This window comes from Prosopis cineraria, unplaced genomic scaffold, assembly GCF_029017545.1.
Source record: "Prosopis cineraria cultivar Desert tree isolate PC_DT_omini unplaced genomic scaffold, ASM2901754v1 PC6, whole genome shotgun sequence".
Classification (NCBI taxonomy): Eukaryota; Viridiplantae; Streptophyta; class Magnoliopsida; order Fabales; family Fabaceae; genus Prosopis; species Prosopis cineraria.
In genome coordinates, this window is record NW_026555337.1 from 42705046 (window position 1) to 42718759 (window position 13714).

Genomic DNA, 13714 nt, shown 5'->3' on the forward strand with positions numbered 1-13714 from the left:
GTTAGCGAGTTAGACTGTCAAATTTTCTCATTGCCTAGGTAAATTTGCTTTGAAAGGTCTAATTGAGCTTTGATGGTAACATCGTTTATAAAAATTGACCATTGTACATGCATTATCACGATCTTGCGAAGTCCCTCCCATGAAAAGATACCTCTAATGCATGCAGCCTTTGATAAAAACACCACTTGATTATGGAAAGCTACAAATTAAATACCCATTATTCAACACATTGACGCTAGGTTTGAATAAGATTATATGATTGTTCTCGCGTGTGAAAATAAGCGGCCTTGTTCTCGTGATGCACTGATGCTTGATGCTCACGAAGGACTCCAAGGGCTTAATGTGTTTAAGGGCATAATAAACATAATTTGTTACACCGGTGTCAGAACCAAAAGATACCCCGTGAAGATGAAAATAATGTAACATATAGTATACATTCAACGTTAGCTTTTATTATACGTTCTACATATGAGATCTACACAACGATGATCTATTGCATCATGTAATTTTATTCAATGTAATGCAGTTTCAATATCAGCAACCATTCATGGGTAATGATCGGGTAGAAGACTCATAGACGGCCTTCAACTGCGTGGGGCTGATATGTTCGGCGCCTAAGCTGGGAATCCTGGTTGGGTTGTTGTAGAAATATTCTTGTTGGATCATTAGGATCAACGTACCTGCAAAAGAAAAAAATCAAAATTTTTTACCAATTGGCCGACATAAATCAGTAATGACAGCAAAATATTCGCTTACGCATGTCTCATCATCTCATCTACAGGAGTCTGTGATGCTTGCAAAGGATCCAGGTGAGATTCCGTCCTGATATTAGAGTGTTGATTGTAACGCCTTACCGAACCAATCAAATTGAAGAAAAGAGGAACGAAAGTTCCACAGCCCCCTTCTTTGAACAAGATCTTAAATGTGTGCGTGGAATAAAGAGCTCTATGTTGGTCATCTGGCACCACCTATATGGATGGATTCTACAGAACTCAGGTTGTTGGACAAATGTTATACTACAACAATGACAACAAAAATAGGGACTCTATCCCCATATTGTGTCTTGTTTAATGTACCAAGAATTCTGATTATAATCCTTTTGACACCAAAAAGAATATTAACAGAAAAAATACAAGAGTCAAGACTCAGAACAACAAACATATAACAGGGTTTAATAAACCCTCGCTCAAACTTACAGGCTCGACGAGTCCAGAAATATTGTTGCAGTGAAATATTGGTTGGTTAAATTTTTCACCATGGATGTAAAGCTGCAAAATGTGGAAAGCTAAAAATTAGCAAGACTGCAACAAGTAATAGTGGGGTAGAGAAAACATGCAAAATATGCTTTATCTTTACTAATTATGTTTATCAAACCAACATGGTTTGCGAGAATTGTGATGTCCAAACACTTCATAGGAATTGGAATGGATCTAATGATTTAATTGACAAAACTCTACTTGAACGGTAAAGCAAGAATCTCAATCTACTCTTTCTGATACTTGGGAGAATCTCCTGGGTGCAAGAAATCAAATGAATCACAAAAAGCTTCCAGCTTCCTAGTCCATATTTGTAATGCTTAAATAAATGATAATAAGTGAGCAAATGTAGTGCGTGATATCTTATTCTTCCACAGAACAGTCCGGTACATATGTAGAATAGTGGGAGAGAGAGAGATTGATGCAATCGCATAAAATCCTCTCTCAACAAAATAAAATAAATAGAAGATACTAATCTGAATCCTAGAAAATAAAGCTGACCAAGATAATAATAATAAACTAAGAAACCCTAGAGATAATGGGCTCAAAGAATAAAAGCCCAATTCCAACACTCCCCCTCAAGCTGGCGAATAGATGTTGATCATTCCCAACTTGCTCACAAAATCTTCAAACTTAGTTCTGACAAGAGGCTTAGTCATCACATTAGCTACTTGTCTTCCGGATGAGATATAAGATAAGTCTATGACTTTATTTTCTATCTTCTCTTTGATGAGGTGCCAGTCCATCTCAACATGCTTTGTGCGATCATGTTGGATTGGATTATTAGCAATCTTGAGTGTAGCCATGCTATCACACCACCATATCTTAATTGGGGTATTCATTGGTATTCCAAGTTCTTCCAATAACTGTGTAATCCACATACCCTCACAGATTCTGTGAGACAAGGCCCTATATTCTGATTCTGCATAACTTCTTAATACTACTGATTGTTTCTTACTCCTCCAAGTTACTAGGTTACCCCAGACAAAAGTGCAATACCTAGTTGTGGACCGTCTATCATTAATCACACCTGCCCCATCTGTGTCTATATATATTTCCACATTTTTTTGTTCTTCCATGCTGGATGTCATCTTGGTTGCATCTACATAAATTTCTATACCCTTCTGATTATTCTTAGAAAAGAATAAACCTTTTCTGGGTGTCGTCTAGAGGTATCTTAGAATCCGATACATTGCTTCAATGTGTTCTTTTTTAGGATTACTTGCAAATTGACTGACAACTCCCACTGCAAAAGAGATATCTAGCCTTGTGTGAGACAAGTAAATGAACTTTCCCACCAACTTCTGATACCTTTCTTTATTAACAGATTTAACATCTGTTTTTACTTCCAATTTGCAATTAAGCTCCATTGGAGTATCTGCAAGCTTAGTCCCAAGCATTCCAGTCTCCTTGACTAAATCAAGTGTATACTTTCGTTGAGATACACTAATACCCTTAGAAGATTGAGCTATCTCCATCCCAAGGAAATATTTCATGCTTTCAAGGTCTTTCACCTCAAATTCTGTAGCTAATTTCCCTTTCAACTGTGCAATTTCTTTAGGATCATTGCCTATCAAGACTATATCATCCACATAAACAATCAATATAGTTATTTTTGAGCCACAATGTTTAACAAACAAAGTGTGATCAGCCTGACAATGTTTATAACCAAATCCCTTAATAGCACGTGTAATCCTCTCAAACCATGCCCATGTGGATTGTTTTAGCCCATATAAGGATTTCTGGAGCTTACAGACTTTATTCACATTCTCAAGATCCCACAACCCTTGGGGGACTTCCATGTATACTTCCTCTTTCAAGTCACCATTTAAGGAGGCATTTTTGACATCTAATTGATGCAAAGGCCAATCTAAGTTCGCTGCAAGAGAAAACACATTCATACTATTAAATTTAGCAACAGGTGCAAATGTTTCTTGGTAATCAATATCATATGTTTGAGTGAATCTTCTAGCAACCAATCTCCCCTTATATCGATTAACACTCCCATCCAGATTATATTTTTTGGTAAAGACCAATGTGCTCCCTACAACAGACTTTCCGGGAGGTAAGTCAACAATCTCCCATGTTTGATTTTTACTCAAGGCCTTCAGCTCTTCTTCAATAGCTAATCTCCATTTGGGATTAGTCACAGCCTTATCAAAAGTGCTAGGAATATCTTCACTATCAATACTTGCAACCAAAGCCTTAAACTAAGAGTTAAGTTTATCATAGGAGACATACCTGCCAATGGGATGTCCAGAACAACTCCTTTTTCCTTTTCTTAGAGCAATAGGCCATTGGATATCTTCAGGACTGGTTTCAAGTTGAGAGTCATGACTCTGCCTTGGAAAAATAATGGGATTGTCTCTTTGCACTTGCTGACTCCCCTGATCTATTCACAATAGACTCTAAATTTTGGTCTTGAATGGCCATTAGTAATGGTTCAAGGTTGTCAGACTCAGATTCAGGTCCTGTAGGATAATTAGGACAAGATTTAGGTTCTGTAGCAAAATCAAACTTAGGCAAGTCGGGTGTTGTAACAGGCGAAATGGGTTCAGGTTCAGAAATAGAAGCATCTAGAAGTGTTTGAGATCTAGTATTTGGGTTACTAACTCGTGGGCTAGGTGAACTATCATATATTAACCATTCATTATCATTCTCCCCTTGAATAGGTAATTTGGGATAGAATGGAAGAGTTTCAACACACTGAATAACATTTGTACCCCTTCTTTGGAGGGCATACGATCAATAAGATATGCAGCAGTGAGGACAACACCCCCCCAAAAAATATTAGAAACATTATTTCCTAGCAAAAGAGCCCTCGCCACCTCTAAAAGATGTCTATTTTTCCTTTTAGCCATCCTATTTTGTTGAGGAGTGTTCACACAAGATGTTTGATGGTGTATCCCTTTCTCAGTAAGGAAACTTTGAAAGTTTGAGTTATGAAACTTTGTCCCATTATCACTTCGAAAAACCTTGATAAAGGTCTGAAATTGAGTTTGAACAAACACATGAAAATTTTTAAAGATAGAGAAAACTTCAGATTTGTCTCTCATCAAGAACAGCCACATCAAACGGGTATGGTCATCTATAAAAGTAACAAACCACCTAGCTTTTGAGTTAGTAGGAACCCTAGATGGCCCCCAAACATCATTGTGAATAAGGCAAAAGGTTTGAAAGGAACATAATGGAGTTGAAGGATAAGAGGTGCGAGTTTGTTTGGCAAACTAGCAAATATCACAATGAAAATCAACCTTTTTTTTATTCATAGAATTGGGAAACAAAATTTTCATGTAATCAAAACTTGGATGACGTAATCTAAAATGCCATAACATAAAGTTTTCATCAGACATAGTAGAAAAACAAGAACTTGTATCAGCCATGTAGTCTTTATTTGAGGAGTTGCCTTCAAGATAATACAACCCATTAAATTCTTTGGTATTGCCAATCATTTCCCTAAAGCCATGTCCTGAAAAACACACTTAAATTGGTCAAAAATAAAAAGGCAATTTAATTGATGACCTATACACTTCATGGACAGCAAGTTACATTGTATGTCAGGCACATATAAGATGTTTGTAAGGATTATATTGGGAGAAATAGTGACTGTGCCTGATCCCATAACCTTGGCATAAGTATTATTTGCTACTTGAACACAGGTATGTTTAGAATAGGGGCGAAAATCAGACAATAATTCTCGAAAACCAGTAATATGATCTGTAGCTCCTGAATCAATTACCCAAATATTGCTTGTCCAGGAAATAACACTTAAAGCAATGACAAGTTTAGTACCTATTTGAGCTGAGGTAACAGAGGGAGTTTTCTCACTTCATCTTTCCTGAGAATACTTTTCTAGAATTCTTCATAGGACAGAGAGATTTTCATTATTGAGCATGTCACCTTCATAGTTGTTTACCACAAAGCCCTTCTTATCACCTTTAGTTCATTGTTTTAGATGGGCTGGTTTCTCATGAATTTCCCAACACGATTCCCTGGTGTGACCATTTTTGTTACAATGATTGCATTTGAAATGCTTCTTCCCTTTTCGCTCTCCACCCTAGTTTCCATATGCCACCATGGCCAAGGCTTCTAAGCTTGAGGTAGGAAGAATAGAAAGAGTACATGAAGAATTCTGAATAAGTTCTTTATGACTTTCACCATACCTGATCATATTAAATGCATCTTCCAGGGATGGGATGGGCTTCATGCCCATAATTCATCCTCGAACATCTTCAAAATTATCATTCAACCCAAGCAAGAACTCATAGCAGCATTCACGATCGACCACTTGGCGGAAATACACCTCGTTTGTATAGCAAGACCATTGGTGGACTTCATACAAATCGATTTGTTGCCAAAGCTTGATGAGAGCACTATAGTAGAGAGTAACAATTTTTCCCCTTGCGTGAGACTGCAAAACATCCTTTTCACTTGCAAAATAGCGACTGTATTTTCTTTGACAAAATATGCGCGCTTGGCTGATTCCCAGATTCCTCGAGCAGAATTAGCAAGTAAATAGGTCTCATTAATCTTGACTGTCGGAGTGAACAAGCCAAGTCATCACCAAGTTATTCTCAGCACACCATGTTTCATATTGAGAGTCATCAATAGCCGGTGGCTTGGGATTCCAGGTGAGGTATTTTTCTTTATATTTCCCACGGATGAGCATTAGAATATTTCTAGACCACTGTAGATAATTGTTCCCATTTAGACGAAGGGTTATCATAGCTTGAGAGAAGGAATCAAGTATAGAATTCCCTCCTGAAGTCAGAACAGGAATATTAGCACCCTGTGGACCTCCTCCCCTAGTCTTGGTCCTTGTTCTAGGGCCTCCCCCTAGCGCCGATGATGACTAAAGAACCTCATCACCAGCAGTGAAAGCCCTAGGTTGATCGGAGAGCACTGCTTTGTATGACACAGAGGGACTGCTTTGATACCAAGAGAGGGTGCAGTGTGTGATTTCTTATTCTTCCACAAAATTGTCCAGTACATATATAGAGGGAGAGAGAGATTGATACAATCGCATAAAATCCTTTCTCAATAAAATAAAATAAATAGGAGATACTAATTTGAATCCTAGAAAATAAAGCTGACCAAGGTAATAATAATAAACTAAGAAACCATAGAGATAATGGGCTTAAAGAATAAAAGCCCAATTTCAACAATAAGAAATAAAAATAGCAATTGAAAACATCACAACGTGGGTGTAGGGATGTTGTCATGTTGAATCCCACAACCCTTCCCCCTTTCTCCACTTCCCATTACCCCTTCTGACTGTTCAAACACATTGATCCATTCTCTAGCTGATCCTTCAAAAGCCTCCTCATGTCCTTGAGTAAGGTCCATTTGATATACTGTATAAGACCTAATTATAAATTATTATACAATGCATTATAAGCTTATATATTGTTTGATGCACAGATCGCATTGAATAGGCTCATAAATAGAGCCTTGGGGGTGGGACTAAGCCTGCTAAGATTTTGATATGTTAGGCTAAATTTATATACTTCTTTCACTCCCCATGCATCTTCTTGTCTTAGAACATCTTTAGCGAAGACCACCCTTCAGCAAGATTCTAAAGCTGGTTAGCCACCCACCGCCACACTTCTTCCACTACTCAACCATTACCATCATGAATCAGTTCCAGCAAGACAAGTTTGCCCAATTTCTACCCACCATTGCACATCAATTTCCATCCTTTTGTGATGTGTTAAAAAACATTTTCTCCCATCTATTTTTATGATCCTGAATCACTTTCTGTCCTTTTTGGTTGATAGATGCGTATGTCATTATACCATCATCCTTGTCACCTCTGTCACTTCATCATCTTCAATTTTTGGGCTTGCAGCTGCAACAGATGAAAATATAATCCCTTTCACCTTCAGTTTCTCATATTTATCTTTCATGCTTTTCATTTATGCTTTGATTTCTGTATTGGATTGCGGGTTTTATTTTTAATTAATTTTTCTAGATTAGTAATTGACATCTGGAATGTTGATGAAGAAGACTATGGTTGCTAGCTTGCGAGGGATTTTTTTGGTATAAAGCTGGGTTCCTTTTGATTCTTTCTATCTTTTTGTTTTGAAGAAATTTGATTTGATGGTGATGTGGTTGGTGGTGGACGATGGTAACAGATGGTGGCTCTTTGATGGTGAAAGAGAGTTTTCTTCTTTTAAACTTCTGCAAGGTCATTTTGATGCAACACACACTCACACACACAGCTTCGGATGCAAACAGTGGAAAATTTGGGAGAGTTTCAGAAACGGAGAGGAGGAAAAGGAGGGAGAGAGAACAGAAATTTAGGAGGAGAGAGCAAATATTTCAGGGGGAGAGAAATCAGAACGTAAGAGGGAGAAGAGCTAGCTAGCTTAACAAACACGTATTTCATTTGTCAAAACAAGCCTCCATACAAGAGGTTACCTTAGGCTATTTACAAAAGGGGTTTTGGTTTTCCTAACCAAGAAGTAAACCCACTTGCAAAAGTAAACCTACTAACAAGCTATACTAGAAAGTAAATAAAACAAAATAACATGAAAAAGTACGATAAATTTCCTTCTATGGTAGGTTTCTTCAAAATATATTAATTCTTATTTTGCATCACATTTTGGCCTTTTCGTAATATAAATATACATATATTGATGAAAAAGTTTATCCAATTTCTATGGACATGCCAAACATACTTTAGAAGCCCATTTCCACTTCCACTTCCACTTCCTTCAAAAACTCCACTAGAATACCAAACAACGCATAAGAGGTAAGATTGAAGTGGAAAAAGGAGTGATGGGCACTTGGATGTGAAGTACATTTATCCCTTTACTATCTGAATTTTTTGTTGTTATTTGGTTTATTAATCCTCCTAGTTGAGTTCTAATTGGGGGGTTATCATATGACAATTAATGTTGCTTTAATTCAGATAAATAACATTTTTTTTTTAGGGGGTGGGGGGAATGAATAACCATCAAAAGGGGCATGCAATTATACAATTCTGCTGTTGATTGGAACTCATTGTCTTGCCAAGATTTTGATATATTTTGGTACTGTAATGTAATATAAAATTGTGATTAGAGTCATTGGTGTGGAAATGTGCTGAACTTTGTTCTTTGATTGAGATAAATTGTGAATCTATTTTATAATTATGCCATTTGGTCTCACCAATGCCTCAACCACTTTTTAAGCAGTCCTGAACAAACATTTTAGAAGAGTGTTCATAGATGCTTTTGCCAATAAAAGAGATTATAATAAAGGAAACAATATAATATAAAAGAAATTAAGAAAGTATAATAATACAACAACAATAACAACCAACCTTATCCTACTAGGTGAGGTTAGCTACACGAATGGCACAATGCCATTGTGCTCTATTATCAACCAAACTTTCAGAAATATTATTAAACAAGAGGTCTCATTCAACAACTTCTATAAGTGTTTTCTTTGGTCTTTCTCTACTCTTTTTATAGGGCTCAAGATTATTTGTTCCACTCTTCTCATTAGTGCCTTTCACAACCTTTTACATATATGTCAAAACTATCTTAAACAATTTCTTATCATTTTCCCCTTAATAGATGCTATTCTCATTTTTTTCATATATGCTCATTTTAGATTTTATCTTTTTATATATGCCTGCATATCCATTTCAACATTCTCATGTCGACTACTCCAACTTCATGCTCTTGTTGTCCTTTTAAAAGCCAACATTTACTACTATATAATGTAGTTGGTCTTATAATAGTTTGGTAAAATTTCCTTTAACTTTATTGGGCACCTTTCAATCACAAATAATTCCTTTAGCTTCTCTCCATTTAAGCCATCCAGCTTATATTCTATGTGTAATATCACCATCAATTCTCCCAAATATCGAAGCTTTTCCATTTGAGGTATGATCTAATCTCCCAATCTCACTTCCAAAATACTATTAAATGCACTCTTATCAAAATTGCAAAGGAAATATCCTATCTTACTCCTCAGGCAAAAACCCTTCAACTGCAAGATCTTCCTCCATAACTCAAGTTTGTAATTAATCTCTTTTCTTAACTTTGTAATAAGAATTATATCATTCACAAAAAACATACAATTGGGGATTTCCTCTTGAATATGCTCAATAAAAACATCTAGAACCAAATCAAATAGATAAGGGCTCTATCATTTGCCATTCTCTTAAGAACTTCCTTTACCGCGCTATCACGCATCCTTAGATAGAAAGACAAATTCTGATTTCCTTCAAGAGTTATTAAATCCTCCAATTCACTAGACGAGCCCCCTCTATCATTGAAAAGCTCATAAAAGTAGGTCCCCCATTTGTTTTTAACATCACCATATGTAACCAAAACTCTTCATCCTTTATATACCTTGTTCCAAATCTCTTGATTTTTCCCCTATGCTTTGCAATCTCATGAATTTTTTGTTCTCCATCCTTTGTCTCAAGACTCTCGAAAAACTCTTCAAATGTTTTAGCATGTGTTTCACTTACATCTTTCTTAGTTTTCCTTTTAGCCATACGATACCTCTCCCAATTAAGAAAGTATAATAAAGTAAACAATAAAGTCACAAAATACATTACACATTAGATAAATCCTTCCAAAATTCCCATTACTTGTGAGTGATGTGTAAATTTGATTTAGAAACTTTGTCCCATTTCCCCTCAATTTTTTTGGTATTTTGGTGAGAGCCAGGAACATCCTATTACTCTGGAACAATTTCTCTTGATTGTAATTCAAAGAGTTTGTAAAAAGAGCAAAGCAATGTGGCAATGCGCAAATGATTCTCATATTTTGTTTAAGAGAAATTTCCACATCTACAAGAGCAAATCATTTCCCTTACATAAGTTATGAGATAGAATTGTATCTAAGGCTTCTCTTAGGTGCACACGTGTTTCCTAAATGACTCAACATTGATATGCAAAAAGATAGAACAGCCTACCATGCTCAAATTTTATAAGATCAATACATGCTCTTTATTGAGCTTTTCCTATCACTTCTAGTTTGATGATACCTTATCCTCTATCTAGTAGTAATTATTCTTATCTAATGAAATTTCATTATTTGCAGTAATGGTTAGGGAAGGAGAGAAACAAAAGAATATATAAAGATTAAAAAAAAAAACAGAGGGCATGACAAGCAATAATATTTTTAAAAAAAAAAAAGCAATTTCACATACCAAAGGCATGTCAAAAGATGCAAAGTCTCCAACAGGCACTTTGGCAATGAAAACCATCCGTATATTTGACAAATAGATCGTTCCCTTTGTTTTGATGTGACCCCCTTGATTCCTGGCCATGCATCCCCAAAGTTAATAACAAAATGATGATTAAATACACAGAATCTAAAATTGTCTAACTGCAAGATAAAACAAAAAGGGAGAACTAGAAAATGGGTCCAATGCATTTATGTTTTAAATATCAGATGTGGGAAGTAAGACTAATAAACAGTTCAATTTTTCCCAAGTAAAATTATAGAGCATATGGCTAATAATATATAAAGGAAATACGATGGAAATTGAAGTGCAAAAGTGATAATGTCCAATTCACTAAGTACTCATATCATCCTTTCCTTGTAATATTCCCAATATACCTTTCCAATTTCCCATTAGTACTATTGTACTTCTCACCACTGTTCAGTGATGATTTTTCAAAAATTCCCTTTTCAGGAATGGAATTTGGTTGTAAGCTGAAGGTGTGTTAACAATAGTTGCAATGCAAACATAATAATATGCTCGAGGAGAAACATGAAAACGGAATGAAAAGGTAAAGCTAGCTAGAAGCAACTAGCTGATCAGAGTGTACAGCCCTAAACTATCATAGTTGGTTGCAGGTAGCCAATCAAGGAGGACTTCTTTGCTTCTAGAGAAAACGAAATTGTTTTATCTACTGTCTTTTGTCTACTGTCTCTTATCTGTAGGCCACAACTTAGAAAACAACTCTTTGTCATCCAAATCAATGGATTCCCAAGGATATTTTCAAACAATGCTCAAGAATTTGAATAATCAATAATAAATTCCCAAGGAACAAGGACCAGTTGTTGCCATCCATACAAACAACAGCAAGAAAGAGGTATGCCAGCACTGCTTTGCTAAAGCCTGATCATGTTGCCAGTCCCGTAGTCAACCCCACCATAAAAATTTAGCCATGATAAACGCTAAAAAAGTATGTCGCCTATGGAATGAATATATTCTATGCAAAAGGGTCATTGGACTAATTAGCCGCAGTCAATGGGCACAGCAAATTAGAAATGGGGACGGTTTAAAAGAATATTTAAGGTACAATGAGGCAGTTGCAACATAAATGCTTGTTTTGCTTTCTCCCGCTCGCCTGGGGGCCTTTCGTTCTCGCAATTATTGAGAGCCTTGCCCTATACTTCTGAATTCTGACGTGTGGCAATAAAGGAGTTTGAATTCCAGTAAGTAGGCTTAGATTTGGGCTTATTGGGTGGCTTTGCAGAAGAAAAATTATTTTCCATTCCAACTTCTTGTCCAAGGACTTCAGAAGTAGTTGCGCTTCAAGCCGTGTAGCCTACTAATCCAAACTCCTGTAGTCCTGCTTTCTTATGCCTGTTTGATATCAGACCCAGCTACTTCACAATGCTCCGACGATATTAAAGGTTTACAAACATAGAATGACTCCTAGGAGAACTTGTGCAGGTACATATCCAATCCCCTGACGGTGTAAGAAACCGACAAAATCCTTTCCTCATACTTCATTCCTATTATTATTAAGAGAAAAAGTAAATAAAACCATGAAAATTTAATGTTCTATAATCAAGTCTTACGCACCCGGGGATCTTATCGACCTCGAACTCAACGCCGTCTCTGGCCAAGACAAACATCTCGTTCACGAAAGGAACGGGCATTCCATTAGGAAAGAGCTGAGGATTCAGAGCCATCTGGGAACACCGGCGAACTCGCGACGGATCTCGATCGAAATTCGGATACAGGAAATTAAACTCCGGAGTTATCCGTCGATGCTTCGGATGAATTAGAAATCAGAAGATCGTCCTATGCTTTAGAAACGCGGAAGACCCCGTTTCCGAGTTTCCGCGACTTCCTTCTTTTCTAGAGAACGGTATACGGTTTCGTTGTTCTTCCTAGGATAAAACAATCCCCATTTTATTTTTAAAAATAAAATTATAAAAATTAAAATTATTTGTAAATTTTTAATTTTTTATTATATGACTATACTCCAAGTTGTTTTGTTTTCTTGGGCCAGATTTGACAATCATGGACTTTGCAATAACCCATGCTTAAAACAAATCGGATCGTCGTCCAATTAAAAAACTAACAGGTTTAGGTGCTAGAGCTTATGGTTTTAGAGTTTTATGATATTAGCGTTTAATGTTTTATAGCTTTAGTATTTGAAGCTTGGGATTTTTGGCTTAAGATCTTAGGTTTTGAGTTTAGAGTTTGGGTTTTAAAATTTTAGGTTTAGAGTCAAGGTTCGGGGTTCAAGACTTGGGGTTTTCCAAAAGATTGGATTCTCCTGGTTGAAATGGAGGTTTAAAAACCCAAAAAACTATAACAACACTATTCATACCTTAGTTGCACTAAATCCTACTCATTCACCCCTTCTTTACCCTTATGGCCAAGATCCTCTGTATAATTTTGTGTGCTACTGGTGCTACCCTTTCCTACATCCTTTCCCTTCTTTAATCTTCTGCTGTAGGTTTTAGGAAATGGTTTATAAATCTATTGTGAATTGTCAATTCTCTCACACTCGTTCATTGTTTTTTCTTCTTGCTACATCTCTTGTTCTCCTTTACTTCAAGCTTCTTTCTTGATTTATTTTCTCCAACAGAGATTATAGCAAAATATTTCTTTTCATTATGGGTAGATCTATACAGATATGAGCAAATGTTATAGGACATCATTGCAAATCCCTTTCTTCTTAAGGATAAGAAGTGTAGTAGATAACATATGCTATCAGTAAAGAAAGGTTTGAGAACTTCAACATACACTTCAAAATCTTCCTCCTTGTTTTACTGTGATGGTAGATTTAGCTACAGTATTCAGTGCTAACTTGTGCTATAAAGTATATAGATCATTGCATAGCATGAAGAAGTAAATAGTTCAACTCAAACCAAACTACAAAAAGCTGCATGTCTAATTTGTTTCCCATTTAGAGCTGTAATTTGTGTGGTTAGGGCAAACTTTATATATCCACATAATTTGGTTAATTTTGTGGTAGAGGTTGGTCCTCCCAAGAAATTGAGCTAGTTGAGTCCGCATAAGTTGTATCAATTTTTTTTAGTTCATTTCATAGGTCAAGTTGATCGTTAAAATTCAAGATTTGTCTTATAATGCCAAAAAAATCACTCTCAAGAAAAGTATAACTTTGCATGGAATTACCTCAAAATTGTAGGAATTGATGAATTGTGGATTTATACGTATAAATGCACTTAAGTATTGAGAAAAGAGCTTTATCTATTTTCTCAAATTTTTGCAAATTTGGATTTACAAATTTGTTGCTATAT

The 13714-nt window shown here is 36.1% G+C and overlaps 1 protein-coding gene across 1 annotated transcript; it reads right to left on the reverse strand.

Moving 5' to 3' along the window:
• Positions 1–385: 385 nt before the first annotated feature.
• LOC129313052 (UPF0664 stress-induced protein C29B12.11c) lies at positions 386–12327 on the reverse strand. The gene is made up of 5 exons (XM_054955880.1): positions 12021–12327; positions 10410–10521; positions 1197–1268; positions 757–968; positions 386–680 (listed from the first exon to the last, which is right to left on the reverse strand). Exons 1-5 carry the CDS (start codon positions 12128–12130, stop codon positions 572–574), a joined length of 615 nt encoding a protein of 204 aa, XP_054811855.1. The 5' UTR covers positions 12131–12327; the 3' UTR covers positions 386–571.
• Positions 12328–13714: the final 1387 nt, after the last annotated feature.